The sequence below is a fragment of the Myotis daubentonii genome, chromosome 2 (genome assembly GCF_963259705.1).
Source record: "Myotis daubentonii chromosome 2, mMyoDau2.1, whole genome shotgun sequence".
Classification (NCBI taxonomy): Eukaryota; Metazoa; Chordata; class Mammalia; order Chiroptera; family Vespertilionidae; genus Myotis; species Myotis daubentonii.
This window is the reverse complement of record NC_081841.1, coordinates 219,730,599-219,749,922: the sequence shown is the minus strand read 5'-3', so window position 1 is coordinate 219,749,922 and position 19,324 is coordinate 219,730,599. Positions and strand designations below refer to the sequence as shown.

At 45.6% G+C, this 19,324-nt stretch overlaps 1 protein-coding gene across 4 annotated transcripts in view; it reads left to right on the top strand.

Annotated features, from left to right (window-relative positions):
• Positions 1-19,324, top strand: part of WDR17 (WD repeat domain 17) — an 86,201-nt gene that overhangs the window by 58,680 nt on the left and 8,197 nt on the right. For 3 of the 4 annotated variants that reach the window (XM_059685804.1, XM_059685803.1, XM_059685806.1), the window contains 10 exons: positions 884-1,039; positions 4,514-4,578; positions 7,293-7,425; positions 8,265-8,356; positions 9,593-9,692; positions 10,672-10,811; positions 13,264-13,284; positions 15,286-15,397; positions 18,483-18,624; positions 18,918-19,020. In XM_059685804.1, coding sequence (XP_059541787.1) covers positions 884-1,039; positions 4,514-4,578; positions 7,293-7,425; positions 8,265-8,356; positions 9,593-9,692; positions 10,672-10,811; positions 13,264-13,284; positions 15,286-15,397; positions 18,483-18,624; positions 18,918-19,020 — 1,064 coding nt within the window. The remainder of the gene's footprint in view (positions 1-883; positions 1,040-4,513; positions 4,579-7,292; positions 7,426-8,264; positions 8,357-9,592; positions 9,693-10,671; positions 10,812-13,263; positions 13,285-15,285; positions 15,398-18,482; positions 18,625-18,917; positions 19,021-19,324) is intronic. The other variant, XM_059685805.1, reaches the window with a different exon arrangement.

Here is a 19,324-nt window from a genome sequence, read left to right as displayed (position 1 = left end):
CGTGCACCGGGCCTCTAGTTACAAATATAAAGATTATTTTAAAATTTTATGTAATTAGAGTTAGTCAACTGAAATTCGTGAATGTTGAGGAGATAAATCTTCAGTAAAACCAAGCATGAGAGTCTGACCATGAGAGCAGCAATTCCCTGAGAACCGAGGAGGCAGCCGTAGTTCTCATAAGTCAAACTTCGCGAAATCCCGAAGGTCACCTGGACCTGCTTGCAATGCTTCCCATTTACCCTGCAGCCAGGTGACGGGGATGCGAGGGCCACGCTGAGTCTGGTCTCGGGCCCGAAAGGCTGTCTTCTGAGCTATGTCTTATTAAACTGATCGTAGTGAATTGTAATGCAGAAGCATTAGCTATCTCACACCTGGGTAATCTGCAGTACCCACCACACACCAGGCCTGGGCCCAGAAAGAGAAGTAGCTCTTAGGTTTGCAGTGAAATGTTCACAAGGAACTTACCCGTCAGCAGGGAGGGAATTGCGCACAGCTAGACGCGTCTGACTGCCACAGTTCCCTGCTGGCTGTACAGGAGCCAGTTTGAGGAAGCTGGTAATTTAGCTTCTGTCAGCGGCCATCTTATGCCTCTTCATCACGGCTGTCTCTCCCACACTGTCTCCGGCTCTGGGGCCTCTGTAGCCATAACCCCGGAGCTTTAGGGACAGTGGGAGTTTGCCTCTGCCGCCCACCCCAGGCCCCAGGCTCCATCCCCACCCGCCCTGTGAGCGAGGCTGCCTCCTCTAGAGGGAAGTGTGGTTCTCAGCCTGCTCCCCAGTGCCGGGTGCTGTTGAGCTGCGTGTCCACAGAGCGCCCTTAGGGCAGGTGCAGCCCCAGCGCTTGTGCCACAGCGTTCAGGAGAAGGGTCTTTTCTTCGCCTCAGTCTGAAGCCCAGGAGCTGACCACAGTCAAGATGTCCAAGTTCGGAGGGGGCATCGGCGCGCCGACCACGGAGGAGAGGCTGAAGGAGGCTGCGGACATACACCTGCGGCTCGGGCAGATCCAGCGCTACTGCGAGCTCATGGTGGAGCTCGGCGAGGTGAGGGGCTGTCAGAGTTTAGCAGCGCAGTCGGCCTTGGTTAGTTAGGGGCTGTGACGCTGACCTTTCTCCGGATCTCGCTGGTCCTCGGTCTGTCAAGTGTGTGCCATCACAGGGGGTCCTGGGCTGGGGGACCTGCTGGACACGCATTTCCCACCTCAGGCCCCAGCCAGAAACCCTGGGTGGGAGCCAGGCACCTGAAATTTTGTTTTGTTAAATGTATTTTTATTGAGGGAGAGAGAGAGAGAGAAACATCAATGATGAGAGAGGTCATTGACCAGCTGCCTCCTGCACGCCCCACACAGGGGATCAAGCCCACCACCCAGGCCTGTGCCCTCTGGGATGAGAATCTCAACCTCCTGGTTCATAGATGGACACTCAACCACTGAGCCACGCCCGCCGGGCTGATCCGAGCTTTGATAGGCCCTCCCGGAGCCTCTCGAGCAGGAGGAAGTCTGAGAACCACTGCCCGAGGCTGGACTCTGATTCCCGAAGAAGCATCTCCGTTGGCTAACTTGCCCCGTGGGTTCCCTCGCGAGTACTGGTTGTCATAACTCAGTCCCGCTCTGGCCAGAAGTGCCCACTGAGGGTCATCTGATGGCACAGCCTGATGTTAAAGAGGACTGAGCTCAGCAGTTCCCATGGGAGGTTCGGGTGAAGCTGCCCTGGTAAAGTCCTGCACCAGGGCCCGCACTGGACGGGGGCGGGGACCGGCAGAGCAGAAGGGGGCGGCCTCTGTTCCTTGACCCGGGGGCTGGTTACGTGAGTGTAGCCAGGGTGGAAACTACTGAGCTTTTCATTTTCCTACGCGTGTATTTACTCCAACAAAATCCCCCCACCCCACCAAAAAACAAAAACAAACAAGATGACGTGGATTCGTTTCATACTTGAGCATTTTTCTAAATGTCTAAGTTAGTTAATTTCATAGTTACCATGATGACGACATACAAGTAAAGATACTTATCAATAATATGAAGCTAAGCAATAGTTTTAATTAAATATGTCAAGATGAAGTTTAATGCACCTTTTAATTGCTTCATACTCTAGAGACAATTACTTCCTGACCTTAAATAATAAAATGTGTCATTTAAAAGCATTGTTGAAAGGTGCTGCAAATTAAAAAGTGTTTAATCTAGGAGCAGTGTGAAGGCTTTACTTATGAAGAAGTAAAGATATGACATAAAAGTTACTTTTTTTAACAGGGCACTACTAGAAAGAATGGTACCTATCAAAATCCAAAGAGAAATACATTTTGATAGAACAGTATAATTCTTTATCTTTATGAATTTTTTATTTTGGCATATCTAATTTTAAACTATTTAATTCAAATTTAACTAAAGATCCTTTACTCAGGTGCAGTTTTATCAATGGACTAAAGATCTCCAGAAACTGTGCTTAAAATCCTTTAGAAATATGGGTGTCCTTACAATTGTTCATCATTACCTCCTTACAGATCGCTTATTCCTGCAAGGCTAGCACTATGAGGTTAGAGCAGCGGTTCTCAACCTGTGGGTCGCGACCCCCGAACGACCCTTTCACAAGGGTCGCCTAAGACCATTGGAAAACACATATATAATTACATATTGTTTTTGTGATTGATCACTATGCTTTAATTATGTCCAATTTGTAACAATGAAATTGGGGGTCACCACAACATGAGGCACTGTATTAAAGGGCCACGGCATTAGGAAGGTTGAGAACCACTGGGTTAGAGAAACATTTAATCTTTTCACTTACAAGACCTGTTTTTATTGAAAGAGCTTGGTGACATTAATTTAGTCTACATTTCAACTTTTTTTTTCCATTTCTTCCTATTCTAGTATAGTTAAATTTCCCTTTAAAACATATTTAGATTCCCTTTCTCAGGTAACATGATGATAAATTATATAATATTTAAAATTACCTGATTAAATTTTAACGTTAATTGTAGGCTAATTACCAATTTTATAGCCTTAATTGCCGTAGAGCTCTGTTTTGAAAAGCCTTCATTAAAACGAAGTTTTGCACCCTGTCTGTGTTGGTTGGAGTATCATCCCGTGCACGGGAAAGGTCGTGAGTAGGTTCCCAGTCAAGGCACACACCTAGGTTGTTGTGCACGTACCTCAGAGGCAACTGATCGATGTTTCTCTCTCACATTGATGTTTCTCTTCCTCTCCCTCTAAAAATCAATTAAAAAACATATCCTTGGGTGAGGATTAAAAAATGTTTTAAATAAAATGAAGTTTTGATTTATGTAGTGATCTTTCAGAATATTTTCCCCTCACTTCCCTTCCAGACTTGAATGTAAACTCCATATTTTTTTTCTTTTTATTGATTTCAGAGAGGGAGAGAGAGAGAAGTAGAAGCATCAATGATGAGAAAGAATCATTGAAAGGCTGCCTCTTGCACACCCCTACTGGGGATTGAGCCTGCAACCCAGGCATGTGCCCTTGACCGGGATCGAACCCGGGACCCTTCAGTCCACAGGCCGACACTCTATCCGCTGAGCCAAACCATCCAGGGCTGAACTCCATATTTTTAAATCACAGTCACAGTCAGCCTTGGTTGAGCAATGAGCTTCTTTATCAGTAGCCTAATATATCAAATATGAAGACTGGTGTTACCAATTGTAAAGGAAGAATTTATAATAAATATAATTTATAAAAATGAGTAAGGAAAGAATAGAAATAGATATATTTGTTAAACATAACAGTGAAATAACATCTCAGTGAAAATTATTTTGAATGTAGAACATAAAATACCACAGAACAAATTACTCTGGTATTATGTTGGACGATGAGTTAATATATTTTTCAAACTAAAAACTCTAGTTACTATCCCTCCCCCACTATCACCTTCTTTCTGTCTTCCTCCCCCTCTTCCTAGCTCTTGTCTCTCTGTCTAATACTAGTTTGGGATTTTCCCTGCTAAATAATACAATTTACATATCATTTCATTTTAAAACTAGAGGTTTGATGCATGAAATTTGTGCAAGGGACTCGGCCCTCATAGCTGCGGTGGCTTGCCTAGGTCCTCATACCCTGCCTTCATCCAGAAGGTTGTCCAGAAGGACGTCCAGAAGGTCATTTGGCTGTCTGGTCTAATTAGCATATTAAGCTTTTATTATTATAGACTAGAGGCCTAATGCATGAAAATCGTGCAAGAGTAGGCCTTCCTTCCCCTGGATGTCGGCACTGGCTTTCCTCTGGCACCCGGGACCCGGACTTTCATTGCAGCCCCGGCTTCATCAGGAAGGTCATCTGGAAGGACGTCCAGTCTAATTAGCATATTAGGCTTTTATTATATAGGATATAGTAATATTTATACTCTGTGGGATGAATGAGATAGAATAGAAAAGTAATCCTGGAAATGCTCACACTCTAAATACACTCTAAAATCTTGTTTCATAAATACAAGTCCATTAAAGAACAAGTCTTCTGGGCATGAGACTGTGTGTCAGAACGCTGTGTTTCTGCTCTTCTCCCCCTGCTGCAGTGGGACAAAGCCTTGTCCGTGGCACCAGGCGTCTCGGTGAAGTACTGGAGGAAGTTAACGCAGAGGTAAGGCCGTCTGTGTCCCAGAGCCCTTCCAAATATGTTAGCACAGGAACAACATGTGAAGAGGACGGCAGCTTTTGAGATTTTTACTTTATGTTCTTTTAAATAATAACTGAATTTCATGTCTTCTGACACAATAAACTAATTGGTTACAAGTCATTTTGCTGCTTTTACATTTGACCTGACATCTGATAAAGTAATTGGAAGGCCAATGTCCCATGCAGCGGATGAAATGACAGGTCCAGAAACATGCTCACTGGTGGCTGTGTTGCTATTGAAAGGTAAGTGGTGAGATTTTCTGAAGGTTCCCAGATGTTTGTGGAATGCTTCCTCTGTAATCTCAGAAACTCTCTCAGCAGACACTAATCCCCGCCTTTTCCTCTCCAGGGATCTTAGGGAGGAGCTGGTGGTCAAGGAGGGTGTCAGCACCAAGCAAGCTTAATTAGGTGTCCTTGCTGACGAATGTCATAAACAAGACTTTTTTCTAAGATGTATTCGCTTTCTAGGGCTGCCATAACAATGCACCACAAGCGAGGGGGTTTGGAACAACGGAAATGTATTCCGTCCCAGTTCCGGAGCCAGAGGTCTGATATCAGGTCATTGGCAGGGGTGGTTCCTGCGGAGGGCTCTGAGAAAGAATCAGATCCACGCCCCCTCCCAGCACCTGGTGGTGGCCAGCAGTCCTTGGCTTGCAGACACATCTCTCCAGCCTCTGCCTGTCTTTACATGGCATTGTTCTTGTGTGTCCCTGTGCCCAGATTCCCCTCTTTTTGTAAGGACATGACCCATATCATATTTAGGGTCTGTCTTCACCCCTGATCCACTATAACCCTATCGTAATTAATTACATTGACACCCATTTCCAAATAAGGTAACGTTCACAGATACCATGGGTCAGAATGTCAACATATCTATTTGGGGGACACATTTTAACTTACAACATAAGACTATTCTCCATTCATTCACTCATTCATTCAACAAATATTTATTTAGTGCTTATTATGTGTTAATCACTGAGTGAGGCCTATAGAATACTATTTAATGAGTATTTACTTTATATCTGGCATTAAAAATAAAAACTTTTCATTTTTATTTCATGGTACATGATTTGTAATAAAATTGAATTGCACCTCCCATTCCTTATAAAAAGAGGGGAATTTGGGCACAGGGACACACAAGAACAAGGCCATGTGAAGACAGGCAGAGGTTGGAGTGATGTGTCTGCAAGCCAAGGACTGCTGGCCACCACCAGGTGCTGGGAGGAGGCGTGGATCTGATTCTTTCTCAGAGCCCTCCGCAGGAACCACCCCTGCCAGTGACCTGATGTCAGACCTCTGGCTCCGGAACTGGGACGTGAAGCCTGGAGCACGACGGGAGTAACGCATTGGCCATGGAGGCAGGGTCCCCAGCACCTGCTCTCCCAGCTGTGAGCTCAGCAGCAGGCGGCCCCGCCCTCCGCTGGAGGCTCCCTGCCCTAAGCTCCAAGATCCAAGGAATTCTTGGGTCCTCGCTAAGGTCCTCAGTGCTACTCCTCCCACTGAAGCCTTAGGAGGTCAGGTTAGCTGAGGACGTTTATTCCTCAAAACAGTTTCGTCTTAACCTCAGCAAAAGCTCTTTTTCATTTATCTTTGAAAACTGACACCAGATTTTCCCTGCTCCATGGTCCACATGGTGGCCAGGAAATGATCTCTCTCCCCAAGGCTCCCAAGCCTACGTTCTGTAGACCCGGCCATTGAGCTTGATTGGCCATCTCTTCCTAGTTCCGAATGCCAAGGGGGAGAATACTGTTTCTAATCAGCTGTAACAAGGGAGTCAGGGTCACGTGGTATCAAGAGAGCTGTTGGGAGGAACCCCAATGACCCTGTACATTGGGGATGGTGGAAGGTGGGCTGGAAAAACAACATAAAATGCATCTACTGCCCCTGCTCAAAGATTGGCCATTGAAATGCAATTTAGTGCAAATGCCAACACAAGTAAACCGGATTCGTGCTCAACAAAGCAGGTTAAACACTACAAGTGGAAGGATCTAGGCTGGCCTTTGAGAAAGTACCTGGGATGACAGTAGGGAAAGAGAAGCAGAGACAGACAGACATGGATACAATAGAGACAGAGAGACCCACAGGTACCCTTCGTAATCTTCGGCGTCAGGATCCCCCACCCCCTTCACCTGTCTGGAACATTCCTGGGTCACTTACAGTACCCCACCTTTCATTATCAATATTTATGTTCTTGCATCAGTCTTTTTAATGATTTTTAAGCAAGTGGCATTTAGAGGCTCTCTATTCATCATTGTGTTCACGGTACCATTTAAAATTCTCTTTAACAAAGCAGACACCCACACATTTGTTAATCCAGTCGAGAGCAGATCTGCCATGGCCATGGCGCCATATCTAGTCTACAACTTACCTTCAGAAAAATATATCGCTCATGTAAATAGATAAGCTGCACTAATTTTAAGGCCTGGCCTGGTCAGTACATTTAAAATATGAATATATGTAGTGGTCTAAGGAAAAATAAGTACCTATAGTATCTATTATTTCTGAAAGTTTTTGTCTTCTATGATTTGATCATAACATCTGTCTTTTAAAAAAAGTGATATGCAAAAAAGGCTTTTATGAAATCTGCCTCCAAGTTTAGATATTTCAGAAAAGCTTAGTCCACCTGAGAACCTTGAAATGACTGTGTTGTAAAAAGAGAAATTATCCTCATTTCATTAGGAGAGCCGACCAGCTAATCCAGCAAGATAAGGACGACGCCATCCCATACTGCATCGCCACTGGTGATGTGAGAAAACTGGTCCACTTTTTTATGGCCCGGGGTCAGCTTACAGAAGCTCTGCTTGTGGCCCAGGTACAGGTGCAGAGTCACACTGTGCACGTTGGAGCGCGGGGGTGGAAGGGAGAGGGTCCTGTTGACTGATCGCCGTCCTGACAGAGTCAGAGAAGGCCAGGGTCTGTGCCGTGGTCACACTGACCTCATTTTAGGTCCTCACATACACGCTTCTCTGAACTCGGAGCCTCTGTTCGCTGCTGAGCGTTGCATGAGCTCAACCAGCTTTTCTGGTAACTGAGCACTGAAGCTTCATGTTCATACAATGGAGTTCACCTGTTTGTGGTTTTTGTGTGTTTTTTCCAAATTCTAAGGTGGCTCCAAATTATGGTATAAATTTCAAACATGACTTAGGTATCCTTTGTTCAAAATACTAGTCTGAAATGTGTCACTTACCAACAGTGAGCTAAAGATTAATTAAAGTAATGGTGTGTGCCCTAGCCGGTGGTGAGAGCATCGGCCCTGGGACTGAGGGTCATGGGTTCCATTCTGGTCAAGGGCACAGACCGAGGTTGCAGGCTGGACCCCTGGCCCCAGCTGGAGTGGGTGTGGGAGGCAACCAATCTATGTGTCTCTCTCACATTGATGTTTCTCTCTCTCTCTCTCTCTCTCTCTCTCTCTCTCTCTCTCTCTCTCCCTCTCCCTCCCCCCCGTCTCCCCACCCCCTAAAAATCAATGAGCAAAAAATATTCTCAGATGAGGATTAATACACACAAAAAAGGAATATTGCGGTGAAGGCCTGGGGAGGAGAAGGGAGTGAGAGGAGGGGGTCAGTGGGGGAAAGAAGGGAACATGGTAATACTTTCAACAATAAAGATTAATTTTTAAAGAGAGTGGTGAAAGTTTTTGTTCCATCCCAGGCTGCGTGTGAGGGAAACATGCAAACCTGCCACGTCCCCACCCCCGACGGAGCCTCCGGTCCCGAGCACGCCCGCGGGGAGGACTTCACCGGGTGAGTGGCGACGCTGTGTTGGGGTCGATAGGTTTTTATGGCTGGTTTCCCTCTCGGCGTATTTCAGGGCCCCATGGCCCGTCTTCCTTTGCACACACAGGACGTGGCAGGCTCAGGTCCCCCTGCATTTCCCACCAGGATCCAGGCAGCGTCCGACCCCAGGTGCACAGGGACGTGCCATCCACGTGGGTGCGGCCTAGACACCCTTTAGCTTCCAGGAAGGCAAACGGGTTTCAGTGTGGAGACTGCAAGGCCAGCACCTGAGTCCTAAGCCTGAGGCAGCCCGTGGGGAAGGGCTGTGTGGGGTCACTGTGCTCCCTGTGCAGTCAGTGCGGACCGGGCCTGGTGACATTGCTCATCACCCGTGGCCCCAGGGTTAGTGTCTGGAGTAGCATTTCAGCCTCTTGCAAAGAAGAAATCCCAGGAGTTACATTCGCAAAAGAAAGGGGACTAGACTTCTCCAGAGCCTTTCCCTTTTCCAAATGTAGTTGCTCGCCTTCCCGGCCTCCTGTTTCGCCCTAGTACAGCCGTGAGCAAACTACGGCCCGCGGGCCGGATCCGGCCCGTTCGGCTGTTCTATCTGGCCCGCGGAGCCGAAAGAGTAGAGGGTTCTCTTGCTCTCCCCTCCGCTCCTTTGCCAGCAGCAGTGTTAACATGGCAACGTCGGGAAACACGGCCGCAGCTCCTTCTTCTGAGTCCAGTTCAAGAACCCATTGTGGCCCTCGAGTCAAAAAGTTTGCCCACCCCTGCCCTAGAACATAGGCCATTGGAACGTTTAGAACACTGACCGGGTAACAGGGCCATAAAATGTTGGGCAGTGATGTGTTGGGACCGGCGTTTCCTCCTGGTCTTGGCTGCCCTCGGCCATCCCACTCCTGCCTCTTGCAGACCTAGCACGCACACTTCCCACGGCCATCACACCCAAACCTTGGAAAGTGCGGTTCCGCCTGCAGCTCTCCCCAGGCTAACTGCCCCTGCCGCAGAGTCTCAACTCGTTCCACGAGGGGTGGCAAGTTCTGAAAATTAGGCTTTTTTCTGACATTTGGGGGACTCACCAGCTCGCCTGCTAAGAAAGACTGCTGTCCTGACTTCCCCCAAGTCCGGCCTTCCACCTGTCCCGGGTGTCCGGGAGGTCCCTCCGATCCATGCACCAGCCTGGGATAAGGGCCTCAGCTCCCTTCCTGGGGGCCTGCTGATCTAGAATGCCCCCCTCTCCTCCCCTCCTCTTCTCCCGAGGCTCCTGCACACGGTGAGCGCGCAGCTGGCGGAGTGGCACTTCCGGGGCGGCCGGGCGGTGCGGGCCGCCTGCTGCCACCTGGCCGTGGACGATGTGGAGGTACAGTGCGGGGGGGGGGGGGGGGGGAGGGCATGTGAGGGGAAGGGCGGGTGTCTGAGGGACAGCAGGCTGACTCCTGAGTCATACGCGGGTCTGCATGCTTTCCCAGCCGAGGGTGACACTGCGCAGCCCTGGGATCTGTCCTTCCATTTTAAATTTCTATCACAGCTGGCTTAAGTATCTCAGCATAGGTGAGAAGCAGGAGGAGGGAAAGGGGAAGTCGCTGCACTTGCACTCCATTCCTGACGTTTGAAAGGCCTTATTTTACTTCAGTATGTGCTTTGCCAGTTGTTAGGGTGTTTCCCACTGGACCCACTAATGGGATCAGGGAAATCCTAAGGAAAGATGCAGACTGGGGGCTCCTGGCTCCTTAGAACACTGCCTTCCCGGGATAATTGATACTCATCGGACACTTCTTAGGAAGCTTTTAAGAATTGACACTTTTGCCCTGCCAGGTGGCTCAGTGGTTGAGCATTGACCTATGAACCAGGAGGTCATGGTTCGATCCCCGGTCAGGGCTCATGCCTGGGTTGAGGGCTTGATCCCCAGTGTGGGGTGTGCAGGAGGCAGCTGATCAGTGATTCTCTCTCATCATTGATGTTTCTATCTCTCTCTCTCTTCCTTTCTGAAATCAATAAAAATACATTTAAAAAATAATTTACCTCTTTTTTCTGATAGAAACTGAAGGACATATTGAGGACATTGCAGAGAGACTGTTGTTAATTACAAAAATATGAGCAAGCGCTCTAAATTCTAAAATTCTAACCTTAGAGAGCATTTCCTGTGTGTCCCTTTATCAGCGTTTCCGCTTGAAATTGCAGTCACCCCTCCGCCCTGTGTAGAAATAGTGCAGCAGGGTTTTATAAGAATGCCTGAGTAGCAGCTAACGCACCCCGGTCTGCTTCCTGAGCTTGGCGGGAGCGGTGCCCCTGCCCCGTGTGCGTCTCTGACCCTGAGGACATTGTTTCTCCCTGGCAAGCTGGCCATGGCATCCCTGCTCCGCGGGAACGAGCTGGAGTTGGCGGTCTGCGTGGGCACGGTCCTGGGCGAGTCGGCAGCCCCAGCCACCCACTACGCCCTGGAATTGTTGGCCAGAAAATGCATGATGATCTCAATGTGGTAAGAGCTCCTAAATGCAAATAATTGTATGGTGATGGAATGCATCTCTTCAGTCTTGCAAGTTGCATTTGACCACTTGTTGGGATATACAGGGTATCCTATTTTTTTTTTTTTATTATCAGAAGCTAACATATAGTTGATACCTAAACTGGACGAGGACAGTACAAAAAGAAAAACTGCCAGAGAATCTCACTCATGAACATGGAAGCAAAAGTCTGGAACCAAATACTTAGCTAGCCAAAGTCAGGCCTATATAAAAGGATCAAGGGTAACTTGCCTTTATACCAGAGGAATAAAGTTGGATAACTTTAGAAATACAATTAATATAATTTATCTCATAATGGAATAACATAGAAAAATCATGTTATTGTCAGAAAGATACAGAAAGTCATTTGATAACAGTATTGGTATAATAGTAATAAAATCTCTTAAACTAGGAATAAAAAAGAAATGTACTTAATCTGGTAATGAATACTTATAAAAACCTACCACAGACATTCTTTGTATTGGTCAAATATCAGAAAGCATCTTTTTTGAGAGCAGGGTCTCCTTTTTTAATAAAAGATAAGATTGTGAGAGGAAAGGGGGGTGTGAGAATGAAGTAACGGTTGTGTAATGAAATCTACCGTGGCCCATCCTGAATAGCCCAGCTGTAATTCCATAGAACTCCAAGCCCATAAAGCATCAGGAGACAGTAATGTGTGCATCTTAAGATTATCAGGTCCACACATTGCCACATGTCAAATTCTGCATCCCTGCTCCTCCTTGTCAGATCCTGCGTCTTGGTTTAAGGTTTGGAAAAGAAGGTCACTTTTCCAATGGAGAGTAATAACTAAGGTGGTTTACCGGGGACTTGGCACAGGCCATTGCCTCAAACTCGGCAACGCTTTCAGGACAGACCCTGGGAAGTGGCGGGGGCGACCTGGGCCTCCCGGGCCAGTGGGTTCCCACTCACCTCTGCAGAGCCCCGTCCTCAGGGCCGACCGCCCTTCACTAGGGAGGGACGTTAGGAAAGATGCGGGGATGCTGTCACTCAGAAGGTCTGTGTTGAGTAAAGATGGTTTTAGACTTTAATCTTCTCTCTCACCAAGTTACTTAGCACCTCGAGACGTTCTGGATAAGCTTGTTTGCTAGGACCATGACCTCTCCCCGCTGTCCACCCCTTGCACACACGCCACTCTTAAGATGAGCTCTCAGATTCGCCTCAGGCCTCAGTGCGTGGTCAGAGCCAGGATTCAAGGCCACATGAATGGTCTCCAAAGGGTGCACTCTTACCTAGGGTCTCAGTCAGTACAGCTGCTGTAACAAGCACTCCGGCGGCTCATAGACAACAGAAAAGCATTTCTCATGGTTCTGGAAGCTGAGACCTTCAAGATCCAGGCGCTTGTGGATTAGGTGTCCATGGAGCCGGCCTCCTGGTTAACAGTTGGCATCTTCCACTGTGTCCCTTGGGGAGGGGGCCTCTCTGTGGCCTCGTCTACGAGGGCACCAGCCATGTTCATGCCAGCTCTGCCCTCCCGACCTGAGCACCTTCCAAGGCCTGACCTCCAAGTACCATCTCCTTGAGGGTTTGGTTTCCATGCGTGAGTTTGGGGGCACACACATGCAGACTGCAGCAGCCATTATACAGTTCTGCCTCCTGTGGGGGCTGACTCAGGCAACACTGTCCACTCTCCTTTCTGCCTGCACGTGGGAGCTCTAGAGTGAGCTGGGCATCCCAGAGCTGTTCTTTGTGACCCATATGGCGCGGGGTAGGAGAGCCTCTTCCCCCCACCCCAGCACGCCATGGGCCCCTGCCCCCGACCCCCCGCATCGGTGTATGCAATGCTGCCCCTTTGAGAGACCCAGGTCTCCCTCGGTCGAGAACTGCAGTGGTCAGTCACCTCGTCGCCATGGCTTCCCTCAGACCCATCCCAAAGCATGAGGCCTGTTCTGAGAGGTGACTGCCTCCATGGAAAGTCAGCACCCAATCTAGGGAAATGTGGTTTGTGTGTGCGTGTGTTTATGTGAAAGCAAAAAAAAAAAAAAAAAGGCAAACAGGATTAGATACTGAATTAAAAGAGTTTTTAAAATCTTTCAGCTGACTATATATCTTAGGTGCTTTTAATATAAAGCAAACGTCTGTTTCCCTGTAACTCCCCCAGAAGTTCTTCCTTTATATACCCATCGATACATAGATATGTGTGCCGAAAACCAGGGCACAGTTCAAATTCCGAAATAGATGATGCTGATCGGTTATTCCCAGGGGAAGGGAGATCTGTAAGTCCAATGGCTAGTAGAGCTCCACAAATTTTAAAGAAAAATTAAGATAGCAGCATAGTTTCAATAGAATGTGTGTAACTTCATAAACCAAGAATCCCTCACATGTCTGTGTTTGCTGGTTAAAGTTCGCTGCTGGTTGGTTCGCATTGCCTGTCTGTGGTATTCATATCCAGAATTGTTTTCTTTCTAGCTTTCCATCTGATGAATACAGGTATCATCTACTTTTATAAAAGCTGCTTAACTAAATAATTTATATTCTATATTATTGGGACACCAACTGTATATTAAGAAATTATCATTAACTGTTTTCACTGTGTCTTACAGAATGCCAATTTATTTCCACAATTTATAGCATATAAAACCTAACCACAGAGGAATGACAAAAGTCCCAAGAACCTAGGCACAAAGCACTTGTGATTTTGTACTTAGAGGTGTATAATAAGTGAACGGTGGCTCTCTACAATATAAAATAATAGCGAATTCAGCTAAGCAAATTGAAGTGCCTGTTCTGATTGTGAAATTTAAGAGGTTAGATCATTTGTTTGGTCCATATCATTACTTGTAATAGGGTTTACTAAATTTTCAGTAAGTAGTGATTTCACCTAATGAGTGAATAAAATTAGATAGCATTGCTGTAAATTTTACTGTATCAGGATATAATTCAAGACAGGTTTTGGTCTGTAGTTGATAGAAGTTTGAGTAGAATTTTAGGGTGGCAATTTTATACATTATAAAAGCAAGTAATTTCTATATTCTCATGGACATTATTGAAAACTGCTATTAACTGTTAGTGTCAGAAAACAAAGTCATTCATAATTTTAGCAAGAACAGATGAATTACTTTAATTTGGAAATTGTAAACACATTCAAAGATTTACCTTTGCAATGATAGAAAATGAGACACAACAAGTTATCTCTATTGTTCTATGCTCACTATATTCTTGATTAAATATCTCTTAATGTTTTTAAAAATAGCTCATTCACATTAATGGCCGATCTAGATTTCCCCAAAGGCTTCGCACAGAGGTGAAGGGGGTTTGTCTCAGTCCACAGCACACCCTTCCTAATTCACACTTGAAGTATCGCCTCTTCTGAAGTCATGCTGAATGTTTATCAGTTTCTTGAAAGCTGAGTAATAACATCTCAAACTATGAAAATTAGTGTTTTCTCAGTTACGATGCATGCAACCAAAAACTCTCCATCTAGTGATTTTAAAAAAATGATAAAAAATACTTTTTTATTTTTTAAAACATATTTTTATTGATTTCAGAGAGGAAGGGAGAGGGAGAGGGAGATAGAAACATCAATGATGAAAGAGAATCATTGATCGGCTGCCTCCTGCACACACCCTACTGTGGATCAAGCCCACAACCTGGGCTTGTGCCCTGACCAGGAATCAAACCGTGACCTCCTGGTTCATAGGTCAATGCTCAACCACTGAGCCACACCAGCTGGGCAAAAAAGTATTTTTAATGTAAAGCTGCTGTACATGCAATTTCTTACACACCTTAGTTTTAAGTGATTTATTCCATTGATCGCATCTCTAAAAATGTAAATGAGAAAACTGCATTTGTGTGTGACTTCCACCTAATGTTTAACAGACAGGAAGGATGCCCAGCTTCCAAACATAACCTACGTACTCCAATGAGTGACCCCCTGTCCATGGCTGGCAAGCATTCACTTCACAGTCTGTGATTCATTCCAAAGCACAGATCTAATTCAACTCAGTGTGATTAGGCCATTATATAGTGACAGAATCAATTGTGAACATGTGAAGACTCCGTTTAGAGCTTTAAAAACTATTTAGAGCCTGGCTGGTGCTGCTCAGTGGTTGAGCATTGACCCTTGAACCAGGAGGTCAGGGTTTGATTCCCAGGTCAGGGCACATGCCTGGGTGGCAGGCTCGATCCCCAGCAGGGGCATGCAGGAGGCAGCTGATCCATGACTCTCCCCCTTTCCCTTCCTCTCTCTGAAATCAATAAGAACATATTTTTTAAAAGAACTATTTAGGAATCTCATCACACCTTTTTCCTCCACGCCCTTTGGTTCCTGGCATCTGTGCCGAGGAGCGGCATGGTTCAGCGGGAGGTTAGTGCTGTTGTGAAGCTAGGACGGCCTGGGAGGTATCCTGAGCCTCCTTCCTCGGACTTAGTTCTCCTGTTGTGTGTGGAGTTTTGTCTTCATGGGCGTTTCCCCTTTTGTTATGTGACCAGGAATTTGGCAGCCGATCTGCTCCTGATGATTCCCGATAATGAACTTCAGCTGGTGAAGCTCTGCGCCTTCTACCCAGGCTGCGAGGAGGAGATGAGCGATCTCCGCGAGAAGGTAGTTGGGGACGCAGCACCGTGACGTAACTCATTTCAGGTTCAGGGATTGAGGTACAAACAGAGAAGCAAAGATATGGTCTCCCCGGGGCCCTTGTGTATATACAACAAAGACGATCCTAAGAAGTAACTGCTATTGAGCTTCCGCCCTGCGCTTGGAACTCTTCTAAATGTTCACATGTATTTATATTTTACTCTGTCCTCACGAAACCCTGAAAAGCAGGGGGTGTTGTTCCTATTGCATAGAGAAAGTGAGCACAGAGGAGGGAAGGCAGCTGTTGCCTAAGTGAGTGAATGGTGGGCGAGACCACCAGCCTCAATGCCTGTCCCCGCCCCCACTGCTCCCCACTGCTCCCCACTGCACTCAAGGTGCATGGATGCCAACTTTACAAGTAGCCAGTTTAAGGCCTTTAAAAGAATTGATAACGTATAATGAAATCTGCATGCATTTTTATTAAGCGCTTTAAAAGAATGCTCCTCTGCAGAATATAGGAATTTATGTACCAAAATTATATATAAATAACCCAAGTGTTCTACAATAGGGAGGTTAAATGTTTATATAGCTTGTAGGACATTTCTGTATGTTAGTGCTACTAATGCATTAAAAAGATCTTGAAGTTCTGTTTTTATTGACATTAGTCAGCTGTAAATCAAGTGAAAAGCAGATTATGACATGCCAACGTGATTTTCATTTTGAAAATGACTACACAGCATGTTTAAGAAGATACATATAGTTCTTTTGAGAAAAAGATAAAAGTAAAAAATGTTCTCACTTTCAACTCTAAAAATAAAGATTTTGTACTTATATGAACCTTGATTTTCCTCCCAGTGTGAGTGGCCCTATTCATCAATAATGGGCACTTACTGAGTATTGTGTTAACCAAGCATGTGTGTGTGTGTGTGTGTGTGTGTGTGTGTGTGTGTGTGTGTGAGAGAGAGAGAGAGTGTGTGTGTGTGAATGTGTGTGTTTGTGAGAGTATGAGTGTGTTTGTGAGTGTGAAAGTGTGTATGTGTATTTGTATGTGTGTGTATGTGTGTAAGTGTGAGTGTGATATCAGAGAAAATACTTGTGAAAAGATAAATGTTGAGAGTTACCAATGGGTTGTGAGCTGAGTGACTTTAACTTCCTTATACGCTTTGTCTTCCCTGACTCGCTTTATAAATGAGCTGTGCTTTGCTCATAAACATAACAAATGAAAATTATTTTCTGTGGAAATCGATGCACATGGAAGGAAGAGGGATGCTGTTTTCGGTTGCGCTTTACATGGCTGTGCAGTGTCTTACTGCACACGGGCATGTCCCTGGCCCATGAGGCTTAGGGAGATTAGCACCTGACTGCGATCACAGCTGTTAACGATGGGGCCAGAGGGGTGGGAAGGTCTCCACCAAGTCTTTTCACCACACACACGTTCTAGAGAACATAATTACTGTCTCGTCAGACTCCATTAATAACACTTCAGAAAGACTGATTAGAATGTGTGAAGAAGCGACTAGCTGGACAACTTCACAAGTAGTACAGACAATTATATATTCAAATAGTATGTTACTTACACAACTTCCAGAACTTTAAGATTCAACAAGAATTACAGGGGTGATCACCTTACTCCTCTTGTCCTATCCTATTTGAGTGAGAAATTTAAATGGGGACCACTGTTTTTACCAGTTAACTGCCACGCATCCAAAATAGAAACCATCCCCTTTTCTTCCATACGCACTGGAATATTTACAAATTTAAGTTACCATAATCTTCTTTACAAACCCAGAGACATCACCAGCAAGTCTTATTTTAAAATTGGGCAACCAGAGTTGATATGCGAGGTTTGCGGCTATAGACGCGGGTGGCGTGTGGGGCAGGTCCGCCTCCTGCATCTGTAGACGCTGATGGCGTCCAAGGGGTTCATCCCCTCTGCTCTTTGAGCGTTCCTCAAAGTGAAGAAGCCCTTTTTTAATCTAGCCAGGCACAGTACCACGCACATAGGAGTTGCTCAATAAATAACTGTTGTTTAGTGAGTAGAGATAGGAAACAATAGGAGATGTCACACACATGAGAGCTCCTGTATTGTAGTTTGTGGTGATTTTTTTTTTTTTTGAGAGGTTGAGTAATAGTTAATATTAAATATTTCTAATTTTTAAACAACAGAAACTATTGAGTAAATGCATTAGTAAGTAAGTGAATTGAATAAACCTTTTCGGTCACTTAAGGGGATATAAGAGGAAAGTGAGGGGAAGAGAGTGGCAGGTCCCCCGGGAGAAGAGACAGGTGACCTCACTGGGGTGAGGCACACTTTCCGGAGTCAGAACGCAAACCATTTCTTGCTGTGGCAGCTCATTGCAGTGGTGGCCAGAGTGGTGGGAGCCAGAGCATCAAACTGTTTATCAGTGTCACTCAGAAACTAACCAACGCACTTCAACAATTTAACTGAACCAACCATGGACATTATTGGAATTTGACCCAGGAGATAACGTAATTCCTGCCTCGTTATGGAAGCAGAACTCACCTGCAGGAGGAATAGACTGGGTTTTAACCAGATTTTTAAAAATGGAGACCATGGGGAGTACTGCTTCTCATGCCACAGTGATGACATTCCATGGGCTCCAACCCCACACAGTGGAGGATTTCCGGACGGCAAAGCTAAAACTTGTAGAGCTTGTACAATTATTGAAATGAAGCTGCTTTGTCTCAGAGGCCACATGAAATTAATGTATTGTGTACATTAGTTCTTTATAATGGTCAGCATATTTGTTCTAAAATAACTAATCTCAGCATTTTTTCCTAAGTTACAGCTGCAGGCACTAGTCCCAATATCACAACCAAGGCAATTCACTTCCCACCTCTTTTATTAGGTAATGGGTGGTAAAAACCACTGACTCTTGGGTAACATCCTATTTATTATTATTAATTATTATCACTATTATTATTACACCTTCAAGATAGCTTCATAAATATATCTCAGTAGAAGTTATTTTATGCACATCTATTTTGAGTAACTTTCATAAGGAATAAATATGAAGCTTATTTAGTACTTATACTGTTACTTTTATCTGCACATTTTGGTGATGTTGTCCTCAACCCGATGATTTTCTAGTGCAAGCTGCCCACCGTAGGAGAATGTATGCAGTTGGCGGAGACAGCGCATGCAGACGGCAATGTGTTTGAAGCTGTAAAGTATTACTTGTTAAGTCAAGAACCTGAAAAAGCCCTTCCTGTTGGTGTTGACTTTGTCAAAGGTGAGTGTTTAGTCGGTAGAGACATTTAAAATCTGCTCATTTACTTTATATTTTCATTCATGCTGCTAAAAAGCTTTCGCATCAAGCACTAGCCACCCTACCTTGAGAAAGGAAAGACGCTGCTGACCATATGGGTGGGGCCTGAGAGAGGGTGGGTGGGTGAATGAATACCTGTGATCTGATCCCAGGGACAGATAGGATTCACCAGAAGGGAGCTGATCGCATGGGCTCAACAGTGGGGGAAACGTGAACGCTGCTACTTAGAGACCCTTCACTTCGTTCTGTTTTGCCAGAACACATCAGCAGTTCCGATTGGACTTTGGATACCATTCACCCCGTTCTTGACCTGCTGAGTTACATTCAGACGGAAAAGTTACTCCTGCCCACGTGTACCGAGTGAGTACCTTTCCCAGAACCCATCACTCCAGCCACGTGGTGTTTCACGGGGGCTCTGCGGGTTTTGGTGTTTAGATCAAGAATGAAGATCGTCTTGGACAGGTAGAAGGACATGTCGAAAAAATTATGTTTTTCTCTGTTGTCATCTTAAGAAAAAGTGCAGAGGTCGGTTTGAACCAGGAATCATAAATCCTAGTGGGCTCCTTTACTAATAGTGCTTGTATGTTTATATAGGTATGTACACACACATACACACATACACACCAGGTTCAAATGGGGCTAATTTAAAGCTTTTGGGTGGTTT